Raw genomic sequence first — 11,861 nt, forward strand, 5'->3', positions numbered from 1 at the left:
TAAGTTTATTAAAATGTTTAATTATTATAAATATTAAATTTATCAATAATTACTAGTTTAGTATACGTACTTTGCATGTATAATCTAACTATTATTATCAAACTTATCCCGACCTTGACTTTTAATTCTTAATTTGAGACTCAACTCTTGACTTAACCTAACTCCCTACCCTGACACATCACTCTCGAGTGTCAACCCTGAACAGATATAGGATCCAGGATCCAATCTTGACTTGAAATTTGACTTTGAAACTTCACTTGAGAGAGACTTGACCAAACCGACCTCGACCTCAACTCGAGAACAACTTTCGACGTCAGTTTGAGAACCAACCACTACACAAGAATTAGTGTCCAATCTCGACCAGACTTCTGACCTTCGACTCTAACTCTGACCTAGCCGACCCTGGACCTGACTCTTGAACCCCAACCCCAACTCCTAATTATTGACCCAGACTCAGGGTCCAACCCCATTCAAGAGTCAAGATGGCTCTTCAGTTGGGAGTCGAGGTCAGATCCCAAGTGTTGGGTCAGGAGTCAGGGTTAGATAATGTGTTAAGATTCAATGTTAGGTAACCATACCATACCATACATTTTAAGAAATAATCAAAACAAACATGATTCTCTTAATAACTATACAATACCATACCATGGCAAACCACCATCCAAACAAAAGGTAAGAGTAAGCTACAATTTGGTCCTCTACTTTCGTTGGGATACAATTGTGAGATGAAAATTGAGGAAATGAAAATTTTAGGAGAAATAAGATTAAAATGAAAAAGTTCAAAATAAGATAGAAGTAGCCTCGATGGACAACAAGATGTAGGAAACAAGACTTATGAAGATCTTGTGCAACCTAAAAATAAGTTACGACTTGGAATGAAAGTTTAGAATCCACTTTATCTAAAAATAATGAATAAGGCATAATCTTATGGAGATTTAGTCCGATCTTCCCATCCAAGATATCTCTTGCCATTACGGGTCACCATGAAATTAGCTTGATTACCTTAAGGAATAAGAGGATGCAGCTGTTGTAGAGCTTATTAACTGAATTTTGATAAGCCTGAATGGTTAGTTGGTTTGAGACGAGATTTAGATGAGATTAACTTATGAACTCATACAGATGTTACTGGAGTTCATCAGTCAACCCATTAATAATTATCCAACCGATGATGATGCATGACTCCTAGCAAATTCAACAATAACAAATCCAGTATAATCCCATAGTTTGGAGAAGATAAAGTATACGCAAAAACCTTGCCCCCTACCTTGAGAGGTTGTTTATGATAGACCCTTGGCTCAAAAGATGATAAAAAGGGGCAGTAGCGACAAGCAGAAATAAGATAAAAGAAGCATATAATAGAAATCAAAAAGTAATGAAAAACAAGATAATACAATTACTCAAGAGAAAGGAAAAGAAATATCCAGGCAAATGCAAAAGATCAGAAAAATATGAAAGTCGAAAATTGAAAAAGAAAGCAGCTCTATTAGTAGTTCTAGTGACAGACACCTTCTCTAGATAATGGAAATAAAATTATGCCAATAAATGTTGCTGGTGCATGATCCAAAATTGTGGCCATTCTCTAAAAGAATTTGCCTTTAATCCTTAATTAGGCTTCCTCTAGACATTTGGAGCATCCACATCTGAAACCATAATCTGCGAGTAATGCCTGTCTCTCTTCAAAAGGAAGGTCCTCATCTATATACGAAATAGTTATCTGCACACAAACACCTAAAATTGTTAGCATTCTCTTACCTGTGGAGTTTATTAAATAGTAAATCCGTTCTCTCCTAAACGCAATAAACACTAGTTGAGAGACACCTCTTCTCCTTTGGCAATTGGTTGAAGAGCAATAATGGTTGCTTGGCCATCCCGATCCTAATAATGCAAATATCAAACATTCACAATCGTCTTACAAATATGTTTAACAAATCATGCACAACATATTGTGAGTAAGATTAAGTGCTCAGAGTTGAGAACTTGAAGTCTGTTTAAGCATGGTGTAATAAGATCCAACCAGATTTCACACAATAGAAGAGAAGAATAAATCAGAATTTGCAGATGTTGGAACATACCTCTTCTCGCTTAAAAGCTTTTGCATTAGGTCTGCACGAATGGTTCATACAGCTTTGCAAGGGGAAAAATGCAGTACCTTTTATCAAAGATGGATTGTGATTATGATTCAGATAAATACACATAAAACTAGGTAGAACCATAATTGGAAAAGTAAAGAGTGGGCATGGTAAGAAACAACTGACACCATTTAGATGCATAATTTTTTAAAAAACATTCTCAGCAGCAGTTTACATCCTTTCCAAGAACTATTTAGTCTAAATACAACAATGAATCATATAAACACTTTCAAATCAACAAAATAGAGAAAATTGGGTTTCATTTTCTTTATCACAGCAGAAGATAGCAAAGATGTGCCACTGTACTAACCATGTCAACTTCTGCATTAGTTGAAATGCTGGCAGCAAAAGTTAACCCCTTCTGACGGACCAACTTCTAAGGTTGCCTATGGTATATAAAGGATTAAAGGAGAACTGTCTCTTGCAGAATTTGAAACCAATGCACTACTCAACAATCAATGAAGTTCATAGAAAACGCACACCTATGAGCTAAGTGGTTGTCACAAAATGCATGAGCCACATGCAAAGTTCCCACCCATATGTCTCCTTTTTAAATAGAACACCGAAATTTTAAGCCGGTAATCGCAGTTATCTCTAATTGTAGATTGTCTCCACCCCTAGCACCATATATTTATTGCCAACTACAATTTTGTCTTGAGAAAACCTTGGGACCTGGTGTGTGGTGTGTGTATACGAGTTTAGAACATCCTTGATATTCATGTCACACATCATAGTATATACCTTGACAACAAATTGAATAGTCATCACCAAGAGCATCCAGGATAGCCTTTGTAGTTTGCTCAGCCTCTCCCTGCCAATTTATCACAAAAGTAACTGTCAAATTTCTGCATGCTATTACGCTTCACAAACACAGAGGAATTGCTTTTAACCTTTTCAGAGAGAGGAAGATCATCAATGTACAGAAAGTAATCCTCCACTGGTGACTCTACCACCAAATCACTATTAACAAGCAAAGGCTTTAATAAGTAAGTTCACAACAACATACAAATTTAAGAATAAACTAAGTGCTGGTTTTTAGCTTTGAAATTAAAGAAATAACAGAGAAAGACTTGGAGAGAAAAAAATACCGCAATTGTATTGTCAAAGGGAATTATTTTATTAATAACTCAAAGACATATATTTGTAGCTAATTTCTAACTAGACTTCAATTCAAATTCAAATTCAAATAACAAAGTATAACTAATTCTCAAGTATAAGCCACATAGAACTCTAGTAATTTTAAACTACTAATAGTTATCTACTTCTACTTTATTTCTGAGACATATCTTCAACACTCCTCTTTGGATCAAAAATTGTAGATTACAGGCTCGGCTGAATTTGACCTAAATCTGTCAATTCATCTTTGGTCTTGCAAATCTTGTGTGCATTTCTGTTGGATTAAATAAAAAACTTTTGCCTCACATATCAACTTGTAAAATCTCATGATTAGTGGAATCAAAGATTCGACAATATTTATCTCCAAATAATAATTTAAACCCTTCTTCCATTAGATGGCCAACACTTAACAAACTTTTATCAATATCTGGTAAAGGACATTTGAAATTATTCTTGTACCTGAAATTGTTTTGATTGCAACATTACCTTTTCCTTCTGCACGAATATAGTCACCATTCCCAATTCTGATTTTCTTATTTTCCAAAGGCAAAAACTCTTTAAAAAAAGTTTTATCATATGTCATGTGGTTTGTACAACCACTGTCAATCATTCAAAAATCAGATTTCTTGGTTGAAAAATATGTTGCCACAAATAAATGATCTTCTTCTTCTTTGGTGACTTGGGCATCTGTTTCATATTTTTTAGATTTGTTTTTACAAATCACAACTTCATGACCAAGCTAATTGCAGATTTTGCATTGTGCATCTGGTCTCTTCCAATATTTAAACGGAGGATGGCCTATTTTGACACAGTGCTGGAAAGGTGGGTAGTTTTTCCTTGAATTATTACCCTTGCTTTGAGTCTTGTGGTTGGTTGTCAAAGCTCCTTCAACCATACCATCCTGCCTCATAAGCCTCTTTTGCTCTTGTGCCTGCAATGTATTTAATAATTCTGCCAAGATAATCTTGGACAGGTCTTTTGTGTTTTCCAAGGTAGTTATTAATGCTTCATATCTTTCAGGCACTGCAACAAGAATTTTTTCAATAATTCTTGAATCTTTAAATTTTGTACCAAGCAATCTTACCTTGTTAATAATGCCAAGAAGTCGGCCTGAGTACTCTTTGACGGCCTCAGATTCCTTCATCTTTTGTAGTTCGAATTCCCTTATAAGATTCAACATCTTCATGTCTCGTATTCTTTCATCTCCTGTATATTCTTCCTTCAGATAATCCCAAATTTCTTTTGCTGATTTAAGGGTCATAATTCTCGTCAAAATTGTTGGAGACACAATAGCAAACAAAGTTGCTTTTGCTTTTGATTTTCTAATTTTCTTTCCCTTTTGGCTTTTGATTTTGGCCACCGTGGGATTATGGGACAGCGGAAGAACATCATAATCCTCCTCCACGGCCTCCCAAAGATCTAAAGCCTCAAGATAAGTCTCCATTCTTACTGCCCAAAGCTAGTAAGAGGAGCTATTTGAAAAAAGTTTTCAGAATTCATCTCACTGACAGATTCCTCAAAAAAATGGCTTTGATACCAATTGTTGGTTTTTAGCTTTAAAATTAAGGAAATAACAAAGAAAGACTTGGAGAGAAAAAAAATAATGCAATTGTATTGTCAAAGAGAATTATTTTATTAATAACTCAAAGACATAACTACTAATAGTTATCTACTTCTACATTATTTCTGAGACATATCTTCAACAAAAATAAGAATAAAATAAAGTATAAATATGCAGCGCGCCAGAGGAAATGTACAAGTCAAGAATCAAATGTGCCAAGCTCATAATCCGCTATTTAGGTCATTCCCAAATAATGTCCACTTTTGAGGAGCAAATTATCTATTCCAAAATATTATCTGCAGATGGCTCATATACTATGCTTTTAATTTTTCTAGCCCTAATGATTTCAAAGAATATGTTATGCAACACAGACTCTCCTGTTATAGTAAAGAATTTGCCAACAAGAATTAGGACATTCATTTTGGAAAGAGGAAAAAATTTATTTTGCAAGCAATTTGCAGAAAAAAAGGGAAACGATCATCAGATTTAGTGGACGCATGCTGAAAATAAAAGGAAGGTAGTTTATCCATCATGTACTTACAGGTTATTCAGCTCAAACATGCCAATAATATTGCCATATATTTCAAGGGAGAATACTGGTAAGAGTCAAGGATTCCATATTGAACCACATAACTACCAAAAGTAACTACAGATAAGAGGAGCAGTCAATTGATACAAAAGTAATTAGGATACATGGCTTGCATTCCTCGTCAAAAATAGCTGCCTTAAGGAGCTGCAGAGACTGGATAACACAAACTGATAAATCAAACTTCAGTATAGAAATCCAAGAAGCGTGACCAGTGAAAAGCAGACAAATATAAAACAAAATATACAGGTAAGGAGGTTGATGTATAAAGCAGCACGAGAGCACAGAATTTTGACAAATACACCTAAACTTAACTCCTAAGCAAGACTTATACAACATAGGTTTTTCTTCCGATTGTCTCGCTACATTGAAGACCACCGTGTTATTAAATCTTTGGAAAGCAATTCAGCTGCATAGTAGGCTCCATTATCCTCTGGAAGAAAAAACCAATGTATTCTTGACATGTAAATAACAAATGGGGAAAAAAGTTTCTTCCTGCTCGAAACTGGTCCCTAAAGGCCAAAGATGGAAGAGAGCTTATAAAAGAGGAGAGTCGACGCGTTCATCTATTTCAGGTAAAATAGAAGAGAAGCAGACCCTTCTTTGGTCTACTAATAGAGTCAACTTGCCACCCTCAAGAAGGGTAATTTAACAAATCAACTGATGATTGATGATGACAGCTTAAAAAACTACTCCTACGCAGCTGAAGCCGACAAATTAGAAACACTTCAGCACATTACTAGCAGATTGAAGTGATGGTGGAAAACGCAAGCGGGTTACATCGGAACCAAAGAGGATTACCGTTAATGCCAACTCCTTTATTTGCATTCTAAATGAAGCTTCATCAGAACCATCAACATCGTCCGGCAAAGCAATGCAATCCCACCACCTATGCAAAAGGTCAATTCACACTATGAGATAAACTTGACAAGTAGAATAATCATACATCAGCCTGCCACAAAACCTCAATACTCCTCCTAGGACTTACTTTACTATTTCACAAAAAGAAGATAACGAAAATTTTTAGAAAGTTTATCTCTGACTAATATTTATATTGTATTTAAATTTGTCACGCTAGGAACCTTAAAAAGACAAGTAATCATGACTGGGAGCTTATAGGCTCATCATTGTTATTTGGGACTTGTTATTATCGATTGAGGAAGCATTGCAGCATATTTGGAAGGGCTTCTACATTGATTCATGTAGTTTTCCTAATTTTATACTCCCTTCGTTTCAAAAAGAATGACCTACTTTGACTTGGCACAAAGTGTAAGAAAATAAAGAAGACTTTTGAATCTTGTGGCCTTAAATTAAAGTTGTGTCAAATGTACCAAAATGCCTTTTAATCTTGGGGTCCTAAACATGCCGTGTGGAAAGTTGAAATTAAAGTATTGCCAAAAAAAAAAAAGGGTCATTCTTTTTTAAACGGACTAAAAAAGGGTCATTCTTTATACTCTGACATCTTTCCTGTATTTTGTCGTAATGAGATTTGCTTATAATACCTCCAACTTTCAGACTAGGGTTTGCCCAGCCATCATATTAGGTTACACGTGGAGTGGCTCTTATAATAAGTGTACAACCACCTCATATAAAAGCTTAACTATTAGAGAGGAAAAGCTTTAACTTGTTTATCTTAGGTCTGCAACAAGAACCAATATTGCTTCTTTATTCAAGATGACATGGTATTTTGTAGGATATCCAAAAGGAAACTAAAAACGCAATGTGGAGATAACCATCAGCGGGTAGGATACATTGTGTTGCAACAGATGAGTATGAGTCAATCATTGAACATAAGTGGTCCATAAAGTGGATTGAGATATCTGCAAGTTCTACAATCATGCAACTAGCCATCACCATGCGGATGTAATTCAGGAAAGACAATATATTATATTAATAATTATATGCACTTCCTTATGAGAGCATAAGTATACAGGGTTGAATTTCAGTTTATTGCAACTTGTGAAGAGTAACAAGAATGTTTTAAGTACCTTCTTTTGTATCCCATGGACACAGGCTTCCATGCCTGTCCCAGTAAAGAAAAATCAATGCTTTCTGAAATAACCTGCTTCCCTTTTCCCTCATGGCGACCTTCTTTCAACTTCTTATGTCTCAAAATGGTGAAAGAAATGACCTAAAAAAAACAAAACTTTGTTTGCAAGGAATTGCTTAAGAAGGTTTCCAACATGTAGTAAGACATACAAACACAGAGACCTATGTTTTTCACATATGCACCTCACTTTTCCTAAGAAGAATTGCAGTTTGATATGAGATCAACAAGAGATACAAGACACTAGAAAATAGGAAATGAACTATTCTTCAAAATGACAGGAAAAATGAAAAAGAGGAACAGGGCAAGTTGCACCAAGAAAAGGAAAGGACTTACCTTTGCTGCAAGAAGGAAAATGTCATTTGTATCTGGCAGAAGAAATCAGAAAGGGGAATAGCTTGAACAACAAGATAAATGGGTAGGCAAGTTATGAACTAAGACTACCATAATAGGTAGTAGACACATTAGAACCTTACCATTAGCATGTTCTATAAATTTCTGGAGTGCATTTGTGCTTAATGACTTTGACCCCTCCCCCGTGCACAACAAAGAATGAAAAGACTCCCAATCAGCCTCTGCGCAAGATTTGCTGCCAATTTTTTTTAAAAAGTAAATTATTCAACTGTAGTGATGGTTAAGCAAATTAACAACAAGAGTCATTAAGTGGTGTGGTACTAAGAGAAGCAAAAAATGATAAAACAAGTTCATCTCACACGAGAGGTGTCCAACATCTAAAGCTATTTAACATTTTGAATAGCAGAAGGATACAACAACATAAAATGTATCACCAAGATTTGGTCATCTGTTTTTTCATTTAGAGTTAATAATTCGATATTCTAATTTTAGTAGCTGAGGCAGACACCTCAGAAATACGTGTTTATACAGCTATGCCAGCTATCTCATATGATTTCTGAATAGCTCCAACAAAAAGAAGGTGCCTCAAAGAAGGCTTTTAGGTCTACTCCTAGATGGTAAAAAGGCTGTTCAAGAAGCTGAAACTCTGCAACAATGATTTTCATATAGCAAAATGGGAGGTGTTCCTCCATGCAGCCACTGAAATGGATAATATTCAAACACAATGAACATAGAAAACCCCTTCAATTGGCACAAGATGAAAGCATTATGATGCTAAAGAGATCCTCTTCGGCATGACTAGAAATGTGTAAAAAGCTGTTTTATGTCCTGTTATGCAGTCTCATTGGCTTGTTTGTTAATTATGGTAGAAAATAAAATTTTGGATGTTTTGCGTTATTGAATGAAACTATTATGTATGGAAAGAGAAGAATGTTTACCTGCAATAGTAGTTCTCTTTACATCCACCAGGACAGGAAACAATTGGAGGCAGTGAGAACTTCTCTGAATATGGTAGTTTCATCTCACCATGAAACAATGACTCGACCACATCCTTAGGGAGAGAAATTTTATCTTTTGAAGGGCTAGAGGAACATTCTCCAGAGACTTGCTGATCTTCTACATCAGAATCATCTTCACCAACAGATGAATCAGAGTTGTCACAATCTTTTTCCATGTGACACTCATTGTTAGAGGAGACACCCAGCTGTTCTAAATAAAGCTTCCTCCCAATTTGAAGTTCTATTGACCCAATAAAGCAGAAACAGTAACTACATACCAAACAGTCTACCTGCCACATGCAAAAGATCAACGTGAAGCATGTCACCCATGATAGAAGTGAAAAAATAAAAAAAGTTAGATTACTACTGTGAGGAAGAAGAATGATAATCAGCCGCTAATTCAATCAGCAATACCTTATTTGAAGTATGTTGGGCACCAGCAAGCATTTGGTCCTTCAATACAAGGTCCTCTTCTTTGAAGTCCGTCTCAGCATAAACCCCTGTGATCCCACAAGTCTCAATATAGTGCTGAATGATGACTAATTAATAAAACCTATGAAAGAACTGAACTTTAGTAACTACTCCATTGCATATAGCAGACTCAACCAGCAGAAACAAAAAATTACTCCCTTTGTTTCAACTTGTTTGTCTGGTTTTGACTTGGCACGGAGTTTAAGAAAGTAATGAAGAATTTTGAAACTTGTGATCTTAAACTAAAGATATGTACAATGTACCAAACTATCCTTTCTTGTGGTTTTAAACATGTCATGTGGAAAGTTAGATTTAAGGAGTGAGAAAAGGAGAGAAGCATTCTTCTTTTAAGTAGACTAAAAATAAAAGTAAGACAAACAAATTGAAATGGAGGAAGTAACCCACACTTTGAAATTCCTCATAAAATGATTAACTTTAGTAGCCTATCAGACACTAGAAGATCACTCGATCAATCAAATACGCCTCAACAGAAAACTAGCTGGTCAGCTATATAAACCCATTCTGCTCTATTTGTATTGGTTTCATGGGCTAACAAGGGAAAAAATCAGCAGTCATTCACAATTACATATAAAACAAGCTTCTCAATTCTCAACAAAAGTCTTTTATTCAGTTATTCTGTTGATATAAAACTGATGCTGCGATAATCAAAGAAAAGGAGAAGGAATTACCCTTTCCATAACGTGCAACAGGTTTGACTTTGAGGCTGTCGCATTGTCTAGTCACTAGTAGCTCTTCAAAATACTTCTGTGAACATTTATCAAACAGTTAATAGACTATGAATATCACTATTCATGAAAAAATCTCGCTTTATTTGAAAATCAATATTTGGCCATGAAAATTATCCAACTTGAAGTTGTATTTCAAATTTAGAAAACAACACAACTTATTTTCCAACTACTTCTCACTTTTAAAGTTGTATTTAAATACTCTCAATGTCCCAATATATGCGGCATAATTGAAATTTTGAGATTCAAACTTCAAAACTTCGATCATGAATTCGAACACAGAAACTTTAAATGTTTTGAAACAAAATCAATATTTTTGAAAGCTACTTTAAAATACTACTTATAAAACACAATAATTAACAGCTTAAAATAAATAAAAGCAATATCAAGAAATTCCGATCAAAGAAAACTTGGTTGAGTCTCGAAATTGCAACTAAAACAACAGCATACCCAGTGTAATCTCACAAAAAGGGATTTGGAAAGGTAGAGTGTACCCAGACATTACCTCTGCCTGTAGAGAGTTTATTTCCGATAGACTCCCGACTTAAAGACAAAAACAGTCTAGAAAAAGACTTAATGGAAGTACAAAAACAGCATATAGTAGCATAACAATACTACAACAAAAGTCTCGAAATTCCAATTGTACCGCATAAAATTGGGATGGAGGAAGTACATTCAAGCTTGAATAAGTGACTTCAACTTCATAAATGTTAAATAAAGTGAAAAATATTTGGAATATACGTCCAAATTCCTATTAAAACACAGTGGGACTTGGAGAAACAAAAAGGAAGTGAAAAGAGAGATGCCTGGACTTCGTGAGGAGGTGGGGGCTTGAGAAGTGTAGCAATCAGGTCAGAGAACTGTGCATCAATTGGACAAATTATTTCCATTGATTCAATTTTAGAAAAACAGCGTCTTTTTTTTTGCCGCTGCAATAATGCTATGCCGGCGTTTCCCCCGTTTCCTCTTTAAATCGTACGCTCTTTTGAGCACACTTCCTCTAATGTTTTTCTTTTTCTTTTTTTAAGAGTCAAATAAAACACCTGTTTGTTAGAGAGTGTTGAAAAAAATAATGTATATATTAATTATTGTGTATTATTAATACTTCATTCAGAAAATGGTCAAAAATTTCTCCAATGTTTACCCCAAATTTCAACTACACTTATACTTTGTGCTTAACTATTTTAAAGTGAAATTATTATCTCAAAACCTGACAACCAGTCATTTTGGATAAGGTATGATGCACGCGTCAACAACAATTTGACGCGTATTTTTTTGTTTAAAATTAATTGTTATTTAATTTCTTTTTCATTTTTATCACTTTTTATCATTTTTCATCATTTTTTCACCATTACTTTTCATCTCTTTTCCTTTTCAAACCTTATTATTCCTACTTCTATGCAAATAATTTTTCGACGACCTTGAAGTGGAAAATAATGAACAATATTGAATTTAAAATTTCCAACGATCTTGAAGTCGAAAATAATAAACAACATCGAATTTGAAAAATTCCGACAACCTTGAAGTGGAAAACAATGACCATATAATTATTAAATTTTCGACGATCTTAAATCCGACAACAACGAACAATACCAATTTTAAAAATTTCAACGATCTTGAAGCCGGAAATAATGAACAATACGGATTTTAAAATTTTCGATGACCTCAAAGTTGGAAATAATAGAGAATTTTGAAATTTTCGGCGACCTTGAAGTCAGAAATAATGGACAATACCTATTTTAAAATTTACGACGAACTTGAAGTCGGAAATAATGGACAATATCGATTTTAAAATTTTCGATGATTTTGAAGTCGGAAATAATAAACAACATTGAATTTAAAATTTTCGACAA

At 34.6% G+C, this 11,861-nt stretch overlaps 1 protein-coding gene across 3 annotated transcripts; it reads right to left on the bottom strand.

Moving 5' to 3' along the window:
* Positions 1 to 1,370: 1,370 nt before the first annotated feature.
* On the bottom strand, positions 1,371 to 11,057 carry LOC107878263 (histone-lysine N-methyltransferase ATXR2). 3 transcript variants are annotated; one of them, XM_047415320.1, is made up of 15 exons: positions 10,815 to 11,057; positions 9,952 to 10,027; positions 9,206 to 9,291; positions 8,732 to 9,081; positions 7,916 to 8,028; positions 7,776 to 7,807; positions 7,381 to 7,523; positions 6,194 to 6,281; positions 5,500 to 5,548; positions 5,348 to 5,402; positions 3,020 to 3,089; positions 2,871 to 2,940; positions 2,073 to 2,149; positions 1,819 to 1,875; positions 1,371 to 1,714 (listed from the first exon to the last, which is right to left on the bottom strand). In XM_047415320.1, exons 1-15 carry the CDS (start codon positions 10,896 to 10,898, stop codon positions 1,607 to 1,609), a joined length of 1,458 nt encoding a protein of 485 aa, XP_047271276.1. In that variant the 5' UTR covers positions 10,899 to 11,057; the 3' UTR covers positions 1,371 to 1,606. The 3 variants fall into 3 exon arrangements, with proteins under 3 accessions (XP_047271276.1, XP_047271278.1, XP_047271277.1); XM_047415322.1 differs by lacking the exon at positions 10,815 to 11,057 and adding an exon at positions 10,655 to 10,769 and having other exon boundaries at positions 9,206 to 9,344; XM_047415321.1 differs by lacking the exon at positions 10,815 to 11,057 and adding an exon at positions 10,655 to 10,768.
* Between the last annotated feature and the right edge of the window lie 804 nt (positions 11,058 to 11,861).

This window comes from Capsicum annuum, chromosome 7, assembly GCF_002878395.1.
Source record: "Capsicum annuum cultivar UCD-10X-F1 chromosome 7, UCD10Xv1.1, whole genome shotgun sequence".
Lineage (NCBI taxonomy): Eukaryota > Viridiplantae > Streptophyta > Magnoliopsida > Solanales > Solanaceae > Capsicum > Capsicum annuum.

Bases quoted from the DNA above. Each gene is read 5' to 3' on its own strand.
- LOC107878263 (XM_047415320.1), bottom strand. From the start codon at position 10,898: ATGGAAATAATTTGTCCAATTGATGCACAGTTCTCTGACCTGATTGCT. The intron at 9,082-9,205 runs GTATTGCTGATT...TGCATGTGGCAG, and splicing joins CCCAACATACTTCAAATAAG to GTAGACTGTTTGGTATGTAG. The intron at 5,549-6,193 runs GTAATCCTCTTT...TGTGTTATCCAG, and splicing joins TAAAGGAGTTGGCATTAACG to TCTCTGCAGCTCCTTAAGGC.